Genomic DNA, 15,048 nt, shown 5'->3' with positions numbered 1-15,048 from the left:
AAACCATGCTTGGTTATGTGCAACGGTAGATGCGCGTCCCATGAATTGTTTTACAGCTTCACAGCAGTCAACCCAAAAAGACAATGCCGTCCTCCACATCATCAACTGATATTTCGATCCTGTATCGACCCTTTAACGCCGTTGAATGCCTCACTTCGTGATTTAGTTTTCTGTCATCCTGAGACAGTTATCCACTCCAGGCCTTTTGTTTCTGTAGCTAGTGTGTCTGAAAAGTAACGTCAAGCCATTCCTTTGCTAAGCTAGCCGGGTTTTGTGGCTAGAGCAACTCCATACATCCATCATCATCTTGACGATTTACATCTTTTGATACAACCGGATAAAGTGGCAATCGCATATTGTTGCACTTTTGATTAATTGACAATCCATTATGACTTCGGTGCTAGAACTAGCGGCCCGCGTCAAGTGGTAATAGCAGGTGATGCAGACTGTCCAGGGTCACCAGCTGCATTTCGTGCAGACTCAATGAAAGCTGGCCGATATTTGGTCAAATACTTGCCTGCCATAGGTCTTGATTCTTCAACTAGTGACGGGTCAGCAACTATCCTGAGACGAGGTTCAAATCCAACATACATTCGGTCCAGATATCTTGCACCGTATCCAGTGCAATATCTTTGACAGGTGGCCGCATCATGACCAAGTATAGAAGGCTTGTCAAAGCGAGCTGAACAACGCTGGGGTCGCGACACATGTGCTTCACGCGCGACAGGAGGTTCTTGTTTAGCTCGGGTATTTCACTCAAGAATCGCGTCAACACTTTGTCCTGGGGGTGCAGATATGGCAAAAATCCATCAATCAGACGCAAGCAACACTTTTCGTAGTACAAGGGTCGATCGCCGCCCTTCTTCTGTTGTAGTCTGTCGTTGTACCACTCTTCGCAGAGCCATGAGACCGCCACATCAATATGCTTTCGGAAGTCCTCCATCACATAGGAATATAAAACGTCGCGAATATTGTTGCTGAGGGACTGGGGTGCTGATGAGCTACCCTCCTCTTTGATGGAGGTTTCCTCGAGACCGGCTACAGAGCGCGTTGCTAGTCGTGCCAGTATTGTCATCCAAGAATCCCGATTACCAGAACTAGCTGCTAATCTGCTGAAGCCAGCCTTGCTCTTCTTGGCCGGGTCTTCTAGTGACTTCATCATCTCAATTACCCGGGTGACTGTTCCGTTGCCTGCTGTCAGTGCCGTTTCTGGGGTTAGAGCACTAGGCTGATGAAGGTGGAATGATTTCAGTGCTAGACCATCGTCCAATACCGGTGCATCATGCATGGGTGAGCTATCTAGCTTGTTGAGAATCTGTTCTGTGTCCTCAGCCTGATAGAAATCAGGCTCATAGTCATCATCATCTTCGTCTACGCCCAGCGGGGCGGTGTTGGGATTTAACTCAGGAGCCGGAGCATTGGCTAGAGCCTCGAGACGGCCGCGAATACCATCGACAGCTTTAGATAATACCTGAGGGTCAAGCCTCGACAGCGTGGTGACAGCGATCCTGGCGACTAAAGGAGCGGGAACTTGCGAGATATCGAAATTCTTGAGAGCAGTATTGTCGATGAGTGTGAAAACGTCTGCTAGGCTGTGGGGGCCAGGGCCCAGTGGTGGTATTTGAATTTGTGCTGGGGACAATCGCTGTCGTTTGGCGTCGTTGGCGCCTTGTGGTGCTGGCTCGAGGGGGCGTTTCCGTCCAGAATTGTCAAAGAATTCTGCCATAATCTCCATCATGCGTTCTACGTGCTGCTGTATCCTATGAGTCATCGGATTGTTGGGATCTCGCTTGATAAGATGGATAAGTAGCATTCGAGTTGTTTTCTCCATAGATCTGATCATGACGCGGGTCTTGGGGGTTAGAGGAGAGTTGGCGAGCTTGAGGGGATTAAAGTTGAGGAGAGCATTGATGATCCTGTTCGAGGTTCCTGGTCGTGTCCTCACAAGGATAGACATGCAGTTCAACGTTGCGTCTACGAGCAGAGCATCGCTGTGTTTCGAGCAAAGTTAGTCGCACGAGCATTTGCAATCAAAAGCAACCTTCTTACCTGCTCTCCTGCAGAGTTGTCAACATTCGGTCCAGGAGTCCGGACGCTTCAGCCTCCAAGTTCCGAGGATCAAGTGACTGGTGATTTGGGGGAACTTTATCCAGCGAGACATCTAGAGTACCACCATACTGTTTCAATATGTTAGCAACACTCCATTTATTTAGATCACCGACTCATACTCGTAGCTCAGAACCCGTCGCTGCTGTCTGTGCCAGAACTACACGTTGCGCGAACTTAATGCAACAGATCCTCACAGTAGGGCTAGCATTGTCCCATATCCTGAGGACCTTTTGTTTCACAGCTACCATTCTTTCCCAAGTTATTGTGTCGTATCCGTTGTTGATACTACATAGTCACATTAGCTAAATCTTGCATCTCGCAGGGCAATCTCATCATACATCCATCTCATCGCCAAGGGATAAATACTGGCAACGCATTGGATCACACTTCGTAGAACTTGAGGATCTTCACGCTCATTCTCGAGCATAGACTCCAATGTTGGTAAAACATAAGGTTGCATTGTCTCCTTTTCTCCATTTGGTAGAGCGGGCGTCGAAAAAGCTTCAGCCAGAAATTCGGCGCCCCATCTTCGCAGCTCAAGCGCTGCACTTGGTCCGATGATGGGTAGTATTCCCTTGACAACACTAGGGTAATACTTGACATCTCCCAAAACCAACTTTCGTGCATCTTCAAGCTGCCGGATCTGGTCCGACACTGAAAGATTCGCTGCCATAATTTATCGGTCGGATTCTCGGTCGCGGCGGTAGGTGTCGGCGGATGATAGAATTATGAGCTGCCTGCAAGTGCGCGATGAAGTGGTTTTCGTAGATAAAGATGCCGATGCGGCTCTTGAACCGTGGTCGCGCGACTAGGCTTAAGCTTTGTAGCTGTGCATGCTTTGCATCAACTATTCAGCTTCATCAAAGAATCAGAAGTCGCGCGTGCCGTGGCGTTGTCATACACGCCTGTGATTCGTTCCGCGCTGTCGTTGTCGTTGTCGCTGTCGCTGTTAGGCTTGGTATATCTCAGGTCTGAATCTTTGAAATGGCGACGCGAAAGCAAAGAATATGGAACGTGGAAACGGGAACAGACCCTTGCAAGCAAGCAAGCTCCACAAAGAACCTGGAACTAGGTACCTAAGCCTCTAAGGTAAGGTAAGTTCGATAGACGTCACGGTCATCCTCCCTCCGGCCGATGTTTAGCCGCAATATTCCTCTTACCTCAGTACAAAGGCGCATCGACATTCACTCGAAGTACATTCGAGATAGAACCATATCTCGCAGCGTCCAAGCGATTAGCCCTCTTCAATTGCATTGCGACCTGGCTCGGGATAACTCTTATACTAATTGACAACTCGACAATCCAAAATGCCTACCAGGTTTGTTTATTGAATAATTGTCACTGAAGTGGGCTGATCATGACTCCGAAACAGCCCGCACTCAACATACTACGATCGCCGTCTGCGACAAGGCCCTGCGCTTGTACGAGCACGACGACCCTATCTTGTCAAAAACGCAGTGACAGGCCTTGGTCTCTTGGCTGTCGTTGGAAGCATCTGTATGCAGAGAAAGAGAGCTCTTGTGTGGTTGTCATCCTCTGCTAACATGGTTTAGATTGGTATACGCTTAACGCCGTCGGTCAAGACAATTTCGAAGATGTCAAGGTTCCAGATGCGCCCGCGAAGCCATCTGCCTCCAAGTAGACAGTTCACCTAAGTGGCCTGGCCACATGTACGATTAAGCGCTGGAATTTCAATGCTGATGCAAGTTGAATAAGAGGGCAACAGGCAGCGTTGCTATTCATAAGACCTACAAAGCAGAACGCCCAGAAAACTCCCCATTCTTTCATGTATAACAGGTTTGCCAGCTATTCTGTGCAGGGTGTGTATAAGTATATGAAGACCTTTGTACAGTGACTCTCAAGCAACTGGCTATCCACTACCTACAAAGTAGATGCCTTTCGCTCGACTGATGGCAGTAGACAGATATATACCAGCTGCCGCAGACGAATACAATATTCTAATGCCGCTCAAGTCCAAAAGAAAAAGAAAAAGACAGCCCGAGCCGTGGCGGCCTGAACCGATCATCTCCCCTGGGTATCACAAAATCCGAGTACAAAAGCAAGATGTCCCATAGTTTTACCAATTCAGTCCTATCCGGTGGATATGTTCAACCACAAATCCTACACACTCAGCATCTATGTAGCTTCTGCTTTTGTACCGCGGTTGACGCCGGGCAGACTGTTTCTGACCCGTTTGGCTTGGTGAGCCGGGCTAAGTAACGTTCTTGTCAATTCTGGAGACTCTGATAGTCGTGCCGAGAGTGATGGAGACTGCGTGATTTGGGCGCCAGGAGGCACAGAAGCTTGGTGCGCACCACGGCTAGTCATATCGTCCGGAACTGCTTCCGTTGGAGCAGCTGTAGGGTGCATCTTGTGAAGTAAGTGATTTGGATTGGCCCACGGCGTCTCTCGAAGGAATTGTTCACCAGCGGGTCCGAGGCGATCAAATGGCTGAGCATAGTATTCCTCTCGTCGTTGGTTTACTGGCTTATGTCGTGATCGCTTGGCTCGCTTACGATAGTCAGCTCAGTGCTCTGAGAGCTGACCCGTGTTATCAACGTACCTCAATGGCAGCTATATCGTCTTCCATTTCCGACGGTGTCGCCCCGCTCATCTCGGGGCCTGCAGGGAACCCTTCGTACTTTGCAATTGTAGCTAGTGCTGAGACCTCGGTATTGTAGGCGATCGCATTTCTCACGCGCTGTGCGGGATCCTTGGGGTAGAGCAAGCCGCAGTCCTGCAAGCTGTGTGCGCTTCGCCTTGCAGTTTGGATGTCGTACCACTCTTGGTTAAGGGCTTCCAGGGTCCTTTCTCTCTTCTCACGAACCGCTTGGTAGTATTGTCCCCATATTTGGGCTCGCTGGGCAACGGACCGTCGTTCGTGAGCCTTGAGCCGATATTCGTGCTCATTGTTTATTTCGCGTAGTTTTTGTTCTAGTCGGTCATCCAAACACTGCTTCATGTTTAGGTACTCGGGATGTGTCGGTTCGCTGGCAAGGAGTGACTGTTCTTCCTTTTCCAGTCGTTCAAGTCGGTCTTTGTAGAGTCTAGACAAGATATCAGCGGGTGTATGCTTGCTTTGACGATATAACGCACCTATCACGAAACACCCCAAACATTTCCTCGATAACAGTCCAATCCTTGAAAGCGGCTTGTTTTCGTTCCACTGTGATAAGATAAGTAAGATGATCTGGATCATGAGAAAATATGTTCTTACGCTCTTCATCATGTGCAGTAGCTGAGTCAACTTCTTCGTCCGCATCTGCATCAGCTTCGTCGTGGTGATCAACGTCTGTTCCCCTGGCGCTGTCGCGCGCGCCATCATGACTTCCACTGTCAGTGTCTGGGTCAAGATCAGCAACTGCTGCTGCTTTTCGTTTGGATCCACGTGTATTCTTTTTCACGGCGCGCGAAAGACGCTCTGCCAGATCAGTTTCTCTGTTGGTAGATCTCTTTTGGGGAGAAGCATCAGTGTCTTCGGTGGGTGTATGTGTGCCGGTGCTTTCATGTGCAGGGGTGTTCACATCTTGCAGAATAGTCTCTTCGAGCTGCTGGGGGGTGTTCACATCAGTCGCATGCTCTGAACTTGCCCGTTTTCTAAGCGGCTGTTCGGTTTCTGATTGATCGGCGGCGGGTGAACGCTTCCGCTTCCGCTCCTGGGCGTCATTTTTGTGCTCGTCTTCCTCTCCTGCATTGTGTACAATGGCATGTTTTGTAGGCGAATTTTCGCCTATTGTGGGGGAGCCAGTAGAAGCATCGTCATCGTCTATTGCAGATTCATCGTCGTCGTCGTTGTGCAGGTTGGCGGTCCTGCGTAGCTTGCTGGGAGTGTGTTCGTAGACTTGACCCTCGTTAAATTGGTCCACTACAACGTCTCGTTGCCTCTGGTGCCTTGGTGTATCATATAGTCGCTCAGTCTCAGCTTCTGTGACGTTGCCATCCGAGGGTACGTCGGAGTGGGCATCAGAGAGAACGCTGTCCGAGTCAGAGGTAGGTGGTGGCTTCTTTCGAGGGCTACGCCTGACGCTATCTTCGTCATCATGATCGAGATTCATATGCTCAATGTCTTCGTCGTGGTCGTCTTTCGTGTCAACCTCACTGAGGGGGCTGGAGATGTTGCTATCCTCATGATCGGCAACTCCAAGCGCCGGGGAGGAGAGAGGAGGAGGTGCGGAAGCAGTGGCAGCCATGGCTGCCAAAGGACGCGATTACGTGTCTATATATTGACTCGATGAAACTATTGTGTTTTCTCGTATCGTTGGGCGGGAGACAGTGCTTTGGTCGATCGCAAAGTCGTGGGAGCGCGCCCGCGGTGACGGGTGACGAGGAATGGTCGCTAGACAATCGAGGACGCAAGAACTTGAAGCGGGAGCGTGAGAAGGTGAATGCGAGCTCAGAAACAACCGATTGGGCCGATCTCCGTCTGGCATGAGAGATTCCAAAGAGGAATTTAAGGTAAGGAAGAGCTAGGAAACTTGTATTCGACAAGTTGGGCTGGTGGAGGGGAACAGAGAGTAGAGAGAGTGAATGGGATGGGTACGGTGCGGCCCCGGTTTGCGCTGGCTGCCCTGGGCGTCTCTGGGCTTGGGGCGAGCGCCAAGAGAATGACGGGGCCCGTAAAAAGGCGGTCCTTGACGGCAGAAATGCTCGATGTCGGTGCTACAAGAGCTTATCGATTGGCTAAGGTTATCGACCCAATGACTATGTCCCGGGCAATCTGATTGTGGGTCTTCTGTACTGAGCCTGGGACTTTTTTTCTGGCTCATGTCTTTTTCGTCGCGGGTCAAAAAGAGTGCACAAGAGTCGACAACTTTTCCAATTCAGCACAAACAGTACTGAATCTGACACAATGGCAAAACGGTAAGCTGCTGATCCTTGATGCCTTTATGGACAAAGATCTCACAAAAAACAGTTCAAAGGGCCTGGCAGCTTCTTCCAAGGCGGTGGACCCCACTCTCGACGCTCTTTTTGCGTCCAGTGTAAGTTTTGCGACATCTAACCATTTGACTTGATCCATGCTCATCATTTGCAGGCTGGTCCTGTCCAGGCTCCAGTTAAGTCAAGATACTCAACGTTGGTGGAACAAAAGGTTCGGGAACCTCCCAAGCCAAGGGTGCAGCTCGAAGAACAAGACGCCGACGATGAGGTCCTCTCTGAGATTAGCGAAGAGCTGAGCTTCGAAGAAGATGGTCCCTCAGACGAGGAAGAGGATGGATCTGACGCTTCGGAACCAGAGGGGAAGAGTGACGACGAGCAAGAGGAAGAGGAAGAATCTTCCGACGAGCGCATGAAGGATGCGCCAGTAGAGCTCGACGACATTATTGATGCGACAGAAGACAAGTCAAACAAGGATCGGAAACGAAAGAGAAAAAACGACAACGACGATCTGGAGGGCAAATACCTGGACAAACTTGTTGCGGAGGAGGAAGCTGAGCGCGCTGGCAAGCGACAAAAGAACGACGCTCTGAATAAGACCGAAAAGGCTGTCGCGGAGGACGAGGATGCCGGCAACGACAGTGACATTCCCGTCCATGAGACCCTCGCCAAGGACAACAAATCATCAGACATCGAGAAGGCAGCGCGAACGGTCTTCCTCGCCAATGTGTCCACAGAAGCAATCAATTCCAAGACCGCCAAGAAGACCCTCATGGCCCATCTGTCATCCATTCTGGAAAAAGATGCCACTCCTCCGCAAACCATCGAGTCACTGCGTTTCCGTTCCGTTGCTTTCGCAGGTGGCTCTCTCCCTAAGCGAGCAGCTTACATTACAAAGAGCCTGATGGACGCGACGACCAAGTCCGCCAATGCATATGTCGTGTACTCAACCTCAGCGGCTGCTCGTAAGGCTGCAGCAGAACTCAATGGTACCCAGGTCCTTGAAAGGCACCTTAGAGTCGATAGTGTCGCTCACCCCAGTCCCACTGATCACCGCCGATGTGTGTTTGTTGGCAACCTCGGGTTTGTTGACGATGAGACCGTCTTGAACACCAACGCGGATGGTGACACTACGGAGAAGAAGAAGAACAAGACCCCATCCGATGTCGAAGAAGGTCTTTGGCGAACTTTCAGCACTCAGGGCAAGGTTGAAAACGTCCGAGTAGTTCGAGATTCCAAGACTCGTGTAGGCAAGGGTTTCGCCTATGTCCAATTTTATGTAAGTCCACGGTTGTCTTACTTACTTCGATCAGACCAGCTGCTAACATGATTTTCCAGGATGGCAACGATGTCGAGGCAGCCTTACTCCTTGATGGCAAGAAATTCCCTCCCATGTTACCGCGTAAGTTGCGAGTCACTCGAGCCAAGGATCCTCGCAAGACGGCTCTTGCCCAGGAGCGAGCCAGGGGTAAGAACATCGTTCCTCATGGCGCCGCTAAGAGCACAAAATACAAGCACAAGGCTACACCTGAGGAGCAGTCCATGGCTGGACGTACAAGCAAGCTTCTCGGCCGCTCGGCCGCCGTGCAGCAACGCCACAAGAAGCGCCCCTCAACACAGGGTGCTTCCGAAGCTGCTCAGAACATCCCGTCCAATATCAAAGGACCCGAGCAGTTCGTTTTTGAAGGCCGCCGTGCTTCAGCTAAGGATGGCACACCCAAAGATCTTAAACTAGGCAAGAAGGGCAAGGGCAAGGGCAGGTCCGGCAGGCCCCAAAACCGAGGTGCAAGGAGAGCTGCCGAGTGGAAGAAGAAGAGCTGAACGTTTTATGGTGGATAGCACTCATATCGCTAGTGGTTGACATATGGGATATGTGCTCTTTTCATGTGTGAGATGAGGACGAGGATGGTGTTGTTAAAAAGAGGGCTCCACGCCCCGGAAAGTTTGCGAGTGATTTTTCGGCCTTAGCTGCCCTGGCAAGTCCTGGCCGCTTAGATGAGAAACAAAGGTACTTGAATACTTATCGGGGTGATGTTGAAAAGTTCATAGAGTTGTACAGAGTTCACCAGTATATAAAGCACTAATTTTGGCTTATGCGTTTAATGCTTACGTACGTTTGTAGTTTTTGTGTCAAGATTCAGAATTCTGAGACGGAATCTTGGTACAAATCATGGTTACATCACGACGACTTCGTTGGAGCTAGCCCAGTACGTTGGTGTGGTTAGTTAGGTGGTTCTCATATCAGCGGACGTAAAACTAGGCCGAGGGCAAAACTATTTTAATGAAAATGGATATATCATCAATTTTACGTGCCTGCTAACAAAGGCACCAAGCTTGCGTCGAGGGATAGTCTCGTCTATCAGGGCCTGGCACCAACATTCAAGACCATGTACTAACGGGGTACCCTGAGCCAAACTCTGGCGCTTGGTGACCAACACATCTTTACCCCCATATGTGTGCCACCTCAAAAATCACGGGAATCTTAAACAACTTCCTCCGCAACTCTTTTCTGTACATTGCTTCGCGGGCGTGAGCCCTGTCCGAGCCATCGCTTAAAACATGTCGTCAAAGAAGTCGAAAGAGATTACATAAACTCGCCTTGTCCGATCGTCTAGTACTCGAGCTCCTCCTCAGGCTCGAAGGAATCGGCAGCAACCTCCTCATAATCCTTCTCCAGAGCAGCGAGGTCCTCTCGGGCCTCGGTGAACTCGCCTTCCTCCATACCCTCACCAACATACCAGTGTACGAAAGCACGCTTGCTGTGCATGAGGTCGAACTTGTAGTCGAGCCGAGACCAAGCCTCAGCGATGGCGGTGGTGTTGGAAAGCATAGAGACGGATCGCTTGACGGGGGCAAGACCTCCAGCCTCAGGAGCGGCGGGGACGGCCATGGGCTTCTGGTAGTTGATGCCGAGCTTGAAACCAGTGGGGCACCACTCGACCAAGTTGAATGAGGCCTTGGCCTTGAGGGCAGCGATCGCGGCGTTACAGTCGCGGGGAACGACATCACCGCGGTACAGAAGAGCGACAGCCATGTACTTGCCGTTTCGGGGATCGCAGACAACCATCTGGTTGTTGGGCTCGAAGCCTATGGGGAGTCAGTATCTTCGAGGATGTAACTATAACATGAGCAGGACTTACACTGGAAGGTAAGCTCCTGTACCTTGAAGCTCTCGTGCTCACTCTTGGCAGAGGAGATGACAGGGGCGTAGCTGATGAGAGGATAGTGAATTCGAGGGTAGGGAACCAAATTGGTCTGGAACTCGTTGAGATCGACGTTGAGGGCGCCGTCAAATCGGAGAGAGGATGTGATGGAGCTGACAACCTGAGCAATAAGGCGGTTCAGGTGCTCGTACGAGGGTCGAGGAATATCGAGGTTGCGACGGCAGATGTCGTAAACAGCCTCGTTATCGACGAGGAAAGTACAGTCAGAGTTCTCAATAGTGCTGTGGGTAGAGAGAACAGCGTTGTAAGGCTCAACGACGGCAGTTGAGGTTCGGGGAGCAGGGTAAACGGCAAACTCGAGTTTGGACTTCTTGCCGTACTCGGTAGAGAGACGCTCGAGGAGAAGAGCACCAAAACCAGAACCGGTACCACCACCGAAGGAGTGGAAGATCAGGAAACCCTGAAGAGACTGGCAGTTGTCTGAATTATGCGGTCAGCATTGAGTGAAAGTACAGAGGTGTCGAAAGAGCTCACCGGCGACGCGACGAATGCGGTCAATGACATTGTCAACCATCTCCTTGCCAATGGTATAGTGACCACGAGCATAGTTGTTGGCGGCATCCTCCTTGCCGCTGATCAACAACTCGGGGTGGAAAAGGTTACGGTATTCGCCAGTTCGGATCTCGTCAATAGGAGAGGGGTCAAGATCGACGAAGAGAGATCGAGGAACATGCTTCCCGCTGCTGGTCTCGGTGAAGAAAGTCTCGAAAGAGCCAGGGTCACCAATATCGGGAGCATTGGGGTCGGGGCGACCATCGGGGCCGAGACCGTGCTCGAGAAGGTAGCTATTCAGAGGCCAGTCAGCTTCAAGTTCGTGAGGGTGGCGTTATTTGACAATCCAGGGAGACAACGTACAGCTCCCAAGCAGAGTTACCGAGCTGGGTACCAGCCTGGCCCAGGTGGAGGTGAAGAATCTGGATAGCAGAGAATCAGCATCGCGAGGTCGGATAGCAGCTTCAAAGGATAATAAGGGGGCGCCCCAGCTGCACAGCTCCAGACACCAAGTGGAACAGACAAAAGGTATCTCGAGCAGAGCGAAGCAATGCACTACAGCGGAGAGACGGGCTGCAGCATAATTGTAGACATACCTCGCCCTTCATTTTGTCTGGATGAAGCTAAAGAAGCTACGGCGAGAGGTTGAAGTCGGGGGAGAGTTAAGACGGGGAAAGAAATACTGTACGCGCGCAGCGCTTGAAGGGGGAAGGGGAAGAAGGGGCCTGAGGTGGTGATGGTTTTCGGGGTGGGTGTTTGGAGTTCCAATCTGTGGGTGTGCTGCTGCAGTGGGACATCCAATTGGTGGCGGGGTCGTCAACAAACATTGCTAGGCCCGCCAGAGCTATCAGGAGGTACATGTGCAACAGGCAGATTTTGGCAGTGCCAGCTCGTACCTGAGGTGCCTCTCACCGCCAATTGACAGGGAAGCCTGGGGACCCTTGACAGTGGGAGAACTGCGCTTGCAAGGGGCATTCAGGTGGGATTTGCTCACCCGGGAATGGTTTGTTGGCATTAGATTCAGTGATAGGTCAAAGAGAGAGAGTTGGTAGGTAAGGTACCTATTGAACAGCTACAATGTATTGACTCTCAAGGCCTTCATCTAGCATCTTTATTATGACTTACAACAGCTTGCTTAGTTGGCCCCCCCCCGGCTCGAGCCAACGGGTAGCCTTCTAGCTTTTAGCTACAAAATTGCGACATGTCGGTTCTAATTGGAGAGTGGGGGAGAACATTGAACTAAAAACACTTAGCTGTCCGTGCCTGTATTTCAATGTAACTATATCTCGATCTTCTTCCTTACCTTACCTTTTTACAGCTACCATCGCATATAGAGTCGCCGCTCGTGGACATTTCATGTTTCCTGACTTGTCCAGTCTGGTCACAACTTCAATGGCTTGTAGTCGAGGCGTGTATTAATTTCGGTGCCTGAAATCATCACTCCAGGCTACCAGATAGGAATGCGGCAAGGCACCAGGATATCAAGCTCGGGGCGGAATTTTCAGTGATTATACAGGTGACTATAGCCATGAGACTCCCTGACTACAGACAACACCCTACTAGAGGAGTACATATCACGAGAGGATTGGTCCATACCCAGTGTATTGGGGAAGGCCTATTAAAGGACCCGTATGCCAATACCCAGAAGTCTTGTTCGCGAGTGGTGAGCTATAGAACTAGCCTTAAATCGACGGCCCTTAGGGACGAACAAAGCTCAGGGCGTGTAGTCTAAAAGTGAGACGAATATACGGCTGAATTCAGATAAGTTTACTATCGGTAATTTTTGTCACTTAAGATAGAGGTTCTGTAGGCTTTCTTGCCTCCCTATACACACACATCTAAAATCATATTCAGCGGATATGAATGGCTCCTCGTTTCGTTTGTGCAACGGCGCTGCCACTGAAGAGATTACAGTTACGGCCAAACCTTTGATATCAATACCGTTTGGCAACGGCTCTGCCATTATTTCCTATATATATATAAACCCATTAGATACTAATATAGGCGCAACCCTATCCTGAGAATATTCAATAGTCGGAATGGATATACAAGGCGTAAAAAGGCTGATAAGACATGTTTTTGTATCTCACAGAGAAGGCAACTTCGCTCGACGTATGGTACATACAAACCCCCCAAAGGATTCATGGCAACGGGCACTGAAGGCATTGGCTACAAAGACATATTGCCCGTGAAAGGTGTCCAACATCATCTACATCCCAGAGGCTGTCAAACATTACATATTCCACGGGCCCGGAACCCATTGTCCACTATCGAAGACTCTGAATACCATGGGTAGTGCGTACAATACCATGATCGCGATGACAGCCAGGGAGTATATGGTCTCGGAAGCAATAGGAGAAAATCCCAGACATAACATAAGCATGCCGCCAATCGTGAGAACCGTTGTTTCAAAAAAAAAAACTGGCATATTGCTCCGGGGCGAGACGTATGATAGGTTTTAGTTGAGGAGCATCATCTCCCCATCCCGTGCAAAGGCAGCTGTCTGACAAGACATCATGACCAAAACAGCCGCGCCACCGATGGAGGTATTTAGGAAGATGGTGAGCAGGAAAGCTCCCGCGACCTTGAGACCCCAGCGCTCATTAGAAGAGTAAAGGCAGCGTAGCCGCTAAAGGGAGCCGGTTAGTGTTTGCACACATGGGTAAGGTCTCGTGCTTCCAGGCAGGACATGTTACCAGTTTACTGTGAAATGAGACTTACGTAGGATCAGATGCCGCTGCATCCATGCCGGTAATGCAGAAAGCCAACGAGATGCAAAATAGCATACCCATACCTGCTTGTAGGCAATACGTGTTGATGATGGAGGGAGGTACAACTATCCGCGCATTATGAGTCTCCTCTGCCACGGCTGACGGTGCATTCCAACCAGTGATGACCCATACGGCACAAAAGAAGCTGAACGTAACAGAAACAGTCTCGTCCCAGTCACCGTAGTTGGTGTAGTCTCCAAAGACGGTAGTGGCAGAAGTAAAAGAAATACCCTGGGTCCTTTGGGCGACGGGGAGTCCAATGACAAAACAGGCCGAGGAGACGAGAACAAGGGTTACTGTCACTCTAAGTCAACCAAATTGATAATGCATGAGATAGAAAATAAAGGGTTGGAAAGGTACCATAGGAGATGAAAACAGGCTGGCTTTGTCCATCCTGATAGATGCCGTGAAAAACCAAGCAGCACAGGTAGATATGGCGACCGCAAGATGATAGAACTGGTCGGTACCCAGCCGGTAAAGAGGCCGATGATGATACAGACTGAGCTGGAAGATGCCCAAGCAAAACTGACAATGATTGTGAGGGCATTCATGATGTTGGTCATGCCTGCGACGAAGACAGAGGACGGGATATCGACGGAGGTGCGAGTGCAACTGTCCACCAATAGTTGGTGTCATTGAATGGCATCGATGAACAGAACTCTGCGGTAAGTGAGAGCCCACGAGAGGAAAAGGAATGAAGAGGTAACGCAGCCCCTGAATATTTATGGTCAGTGCAGAGTCCTCATTGTTTGAGTTGCAGGATAGTTTCCATCAGCGATGGAAACTACCAAGTTAGTCCCCAATAGCCGCCATAGTTGATTTAAGAGGAGACAGCTATGAAGATGCCGCAAATAGGTCTATAGCTATTGTTAGTCTTCAGTGGATACTTGGATCGGGCCTTTGTCGCAAGCATCTCGAGTATGGAGTAGAAGTAACTAGGTGACTTACGAGGCCATAGCCATTGTACATGGCGCCCAGGGAACGAAGAAGCTGGCATATGTGGAACTATAACCAAAATCGTGAATAACTGCATCTTTGGCAAAGTCGGCAGCGATGGAGTTGCGAGGATCCATCTTCTTGACGGCATCAGGGCCTCTATCAGATATAGATGCCATGTTGAGTTATTAGCTTTCTATTCAAGTTGAAAGTGTTGAAGATTTATCCGTGGTGAAGAAAAGTCAATAGGCACCTCACATATAATAGAATAGAAAGGCTCGGGGGGAGTTTGTCCCTCTGATCACAGAACAAGCTTCCCCAGTGCCGTTGAAGATGTATATCATCAAGAGACGACAAGATCAAGAAATAGTGTTAGCCAATTGCACTAGATAGGTATTCCCCAGAATACAGTTATCTCTCAGCTATCAACTAACCCTGGTTTAACTGTATTTGATCGCGGGGCAATCATTCATTTGATCCATTAGCAGGTAGCTAGCTTCAAGTGAGATAATATGCGCTAGTCCTGATCGTTGAGAACAAGATACGCATAAATAGGCCGTCGGATGGTTTTCGGTAGCCCCTCTACGTGTTGTTCCATATCCATCAGAATCTCGGCATTGGTTTGCGGCACAATATCACCA

At 50.0% G+C, this 15,048-nt stretch overlaps 6 protein-coding genes across 6 annotated transcripts; 2 read left to right on the top strand and 4 right to left on the bottom strand.

Annotated features, from left to right (window-relative positions):
- Positions 1 to 419: 419 nt before the first annotated feature.
- On the bottom strand, positions 420 to 2,782 carry FSUBG_11238 (PTA1-pre-tRNA processing PF I subunit; the record flags this gene model as incomplete). The annotated part of the gene is made up of 5 exons (XM_036675899.1): positions 420 to 541; positions 592 to 1,991; positions 2,050 to 2,177; positions 2,229 to 2,394; positions 2,448 to 2,782. The coding sequence occupies 5 exons, from the start codon at positions 2,780 to 2,782 to the stop codon at positions 420 to 422; spliced, it is 2,151 nt and encodes a 716-aa protein (XP_036533313.1).
- A 634-nt stretch (positions 2,783 to 3,416) lies between these two features.
- FSUBG_11237 (uncharacterized protein) lies at positions 3,417 to 3,751 on the top strand (the record flags this gene model as incomplete). The annotated part of the gene is made up of 3 exons (XM_036675898.1): positions 3,417 to 3,427; positions 3,482 to 3,606; positions 3,663 to 3,751. The coding sequence occupies 3 exons, from the start codon at positions 3,417 to 3,419 to the stop codon at positions 3,749 to 3,751; spliced, it is 225 nt and encodes a 74-aa protein (XP_036533312.1).
- Positions 3,752 to 4,245: 494 nt separating this feature from the next.
- FSUBG_11236 (DEP1 regulator of phospholipid metabolism) lies at positions 4,246 to 6,299 on the bottom strand (the record flags this gene model as incomplete). The annotated part of the gene is made up of 4 exons (XM_036675897.1): positions 4,246 to 4,620; positions 4,673 to 5,156; positions 5,206 to 5,275; positions 5,327 to 6,299. 4 exons carry the CDS (start codon positions 6,297 to 6,299, stop codon positions 4,246 to 4,248), a joined length of 1,902 nt encoding a protein of 633 aa, XP_036533311.1.
- Positions 6,300 to 6,958: 659 nt separating this feature from the next.
- Positions 6,959 to 8,805, top strand: FSUBG_11235 (nucleolar 12; the record flags this gene model as incomplete). Its single annotated transcript, XM_036675896.1, has 4 exons — positions 6,959 to 6,969; positions 7,022 to 7,088; positions 7,142 to 8,263; positions 8,323 to 8,805. 4 exons carry the CDS (start codon positions 6,959 to 6,961, stop codon positions 8,803 to 8,805), a joined length of 1,683 nt encoding a protein of 560 aa, XP_036533310.1.
- A 790-nt stretch (positions 8,806 to 9,595) lies between these two features.
- FSUBG_11234 (tubulin alpha chain) lies at positions 9,596 to 11,308 on the bottom strand (the record flags this gene model as incomplete). The annotated part of the gene is made up of 5 exons (XM_036675895.1): positions 9,596 to 10,071; positions 10,125 to 10,628; positions 10,683 to 10,993; positions 11,064 to 11,122; positions 11,297 to 11,308. 5 exons carry the CDS (start codon positions 11,306 to 11,308, stop codon positions 9,596 to 9,598), a joined length of 1,362 nt encoding a protein of 453 aa, XP_036533309.1.
- A 2,109-nt stretch (positions 11,309 to 13,417) lies between these two features.
- Positions 13,418 to 14,586, bottom strand: FSUBG_11233 (GABA permease; the record flags this gene model as incomplete). Its single annotated transcript, XM_036675894.1, has 3 exons — positions 13,418 to 13,767; positions 13,887 to 14,083; positions 14,420 to 14,586. 3 exons carry the CDS (start codon positions 14,584 to 14,586, stop codon positions 13,418 to 13,420), a joined length of 714 nt encoding a protein of 237 aa, XP_036533308.1.
- Between the last annotated feature and the right edge of the window lie 462 nt (positions 14,587 to 15,048).

This window comes from Fusarium subglutinans, assembly GCF_013396075.1.
Source record: "Fusarium subglutinans strain NRRL 66333 chromosome Unknown NRRL66333_c0000209, whole genome shotgun sequence".
Lineage (NCBI taxonomy): Eukaryota > Fungi > Ascomycota > Sordariomycetes > Hypocreales > Nectriaceae > Fusarium > Fusarium subglutinans.
The sequence above is the reverse complement of the archived record's forward strand: the minus strand, read 5'-3'. Positions and strand labels throughout refer to the sequence as shown.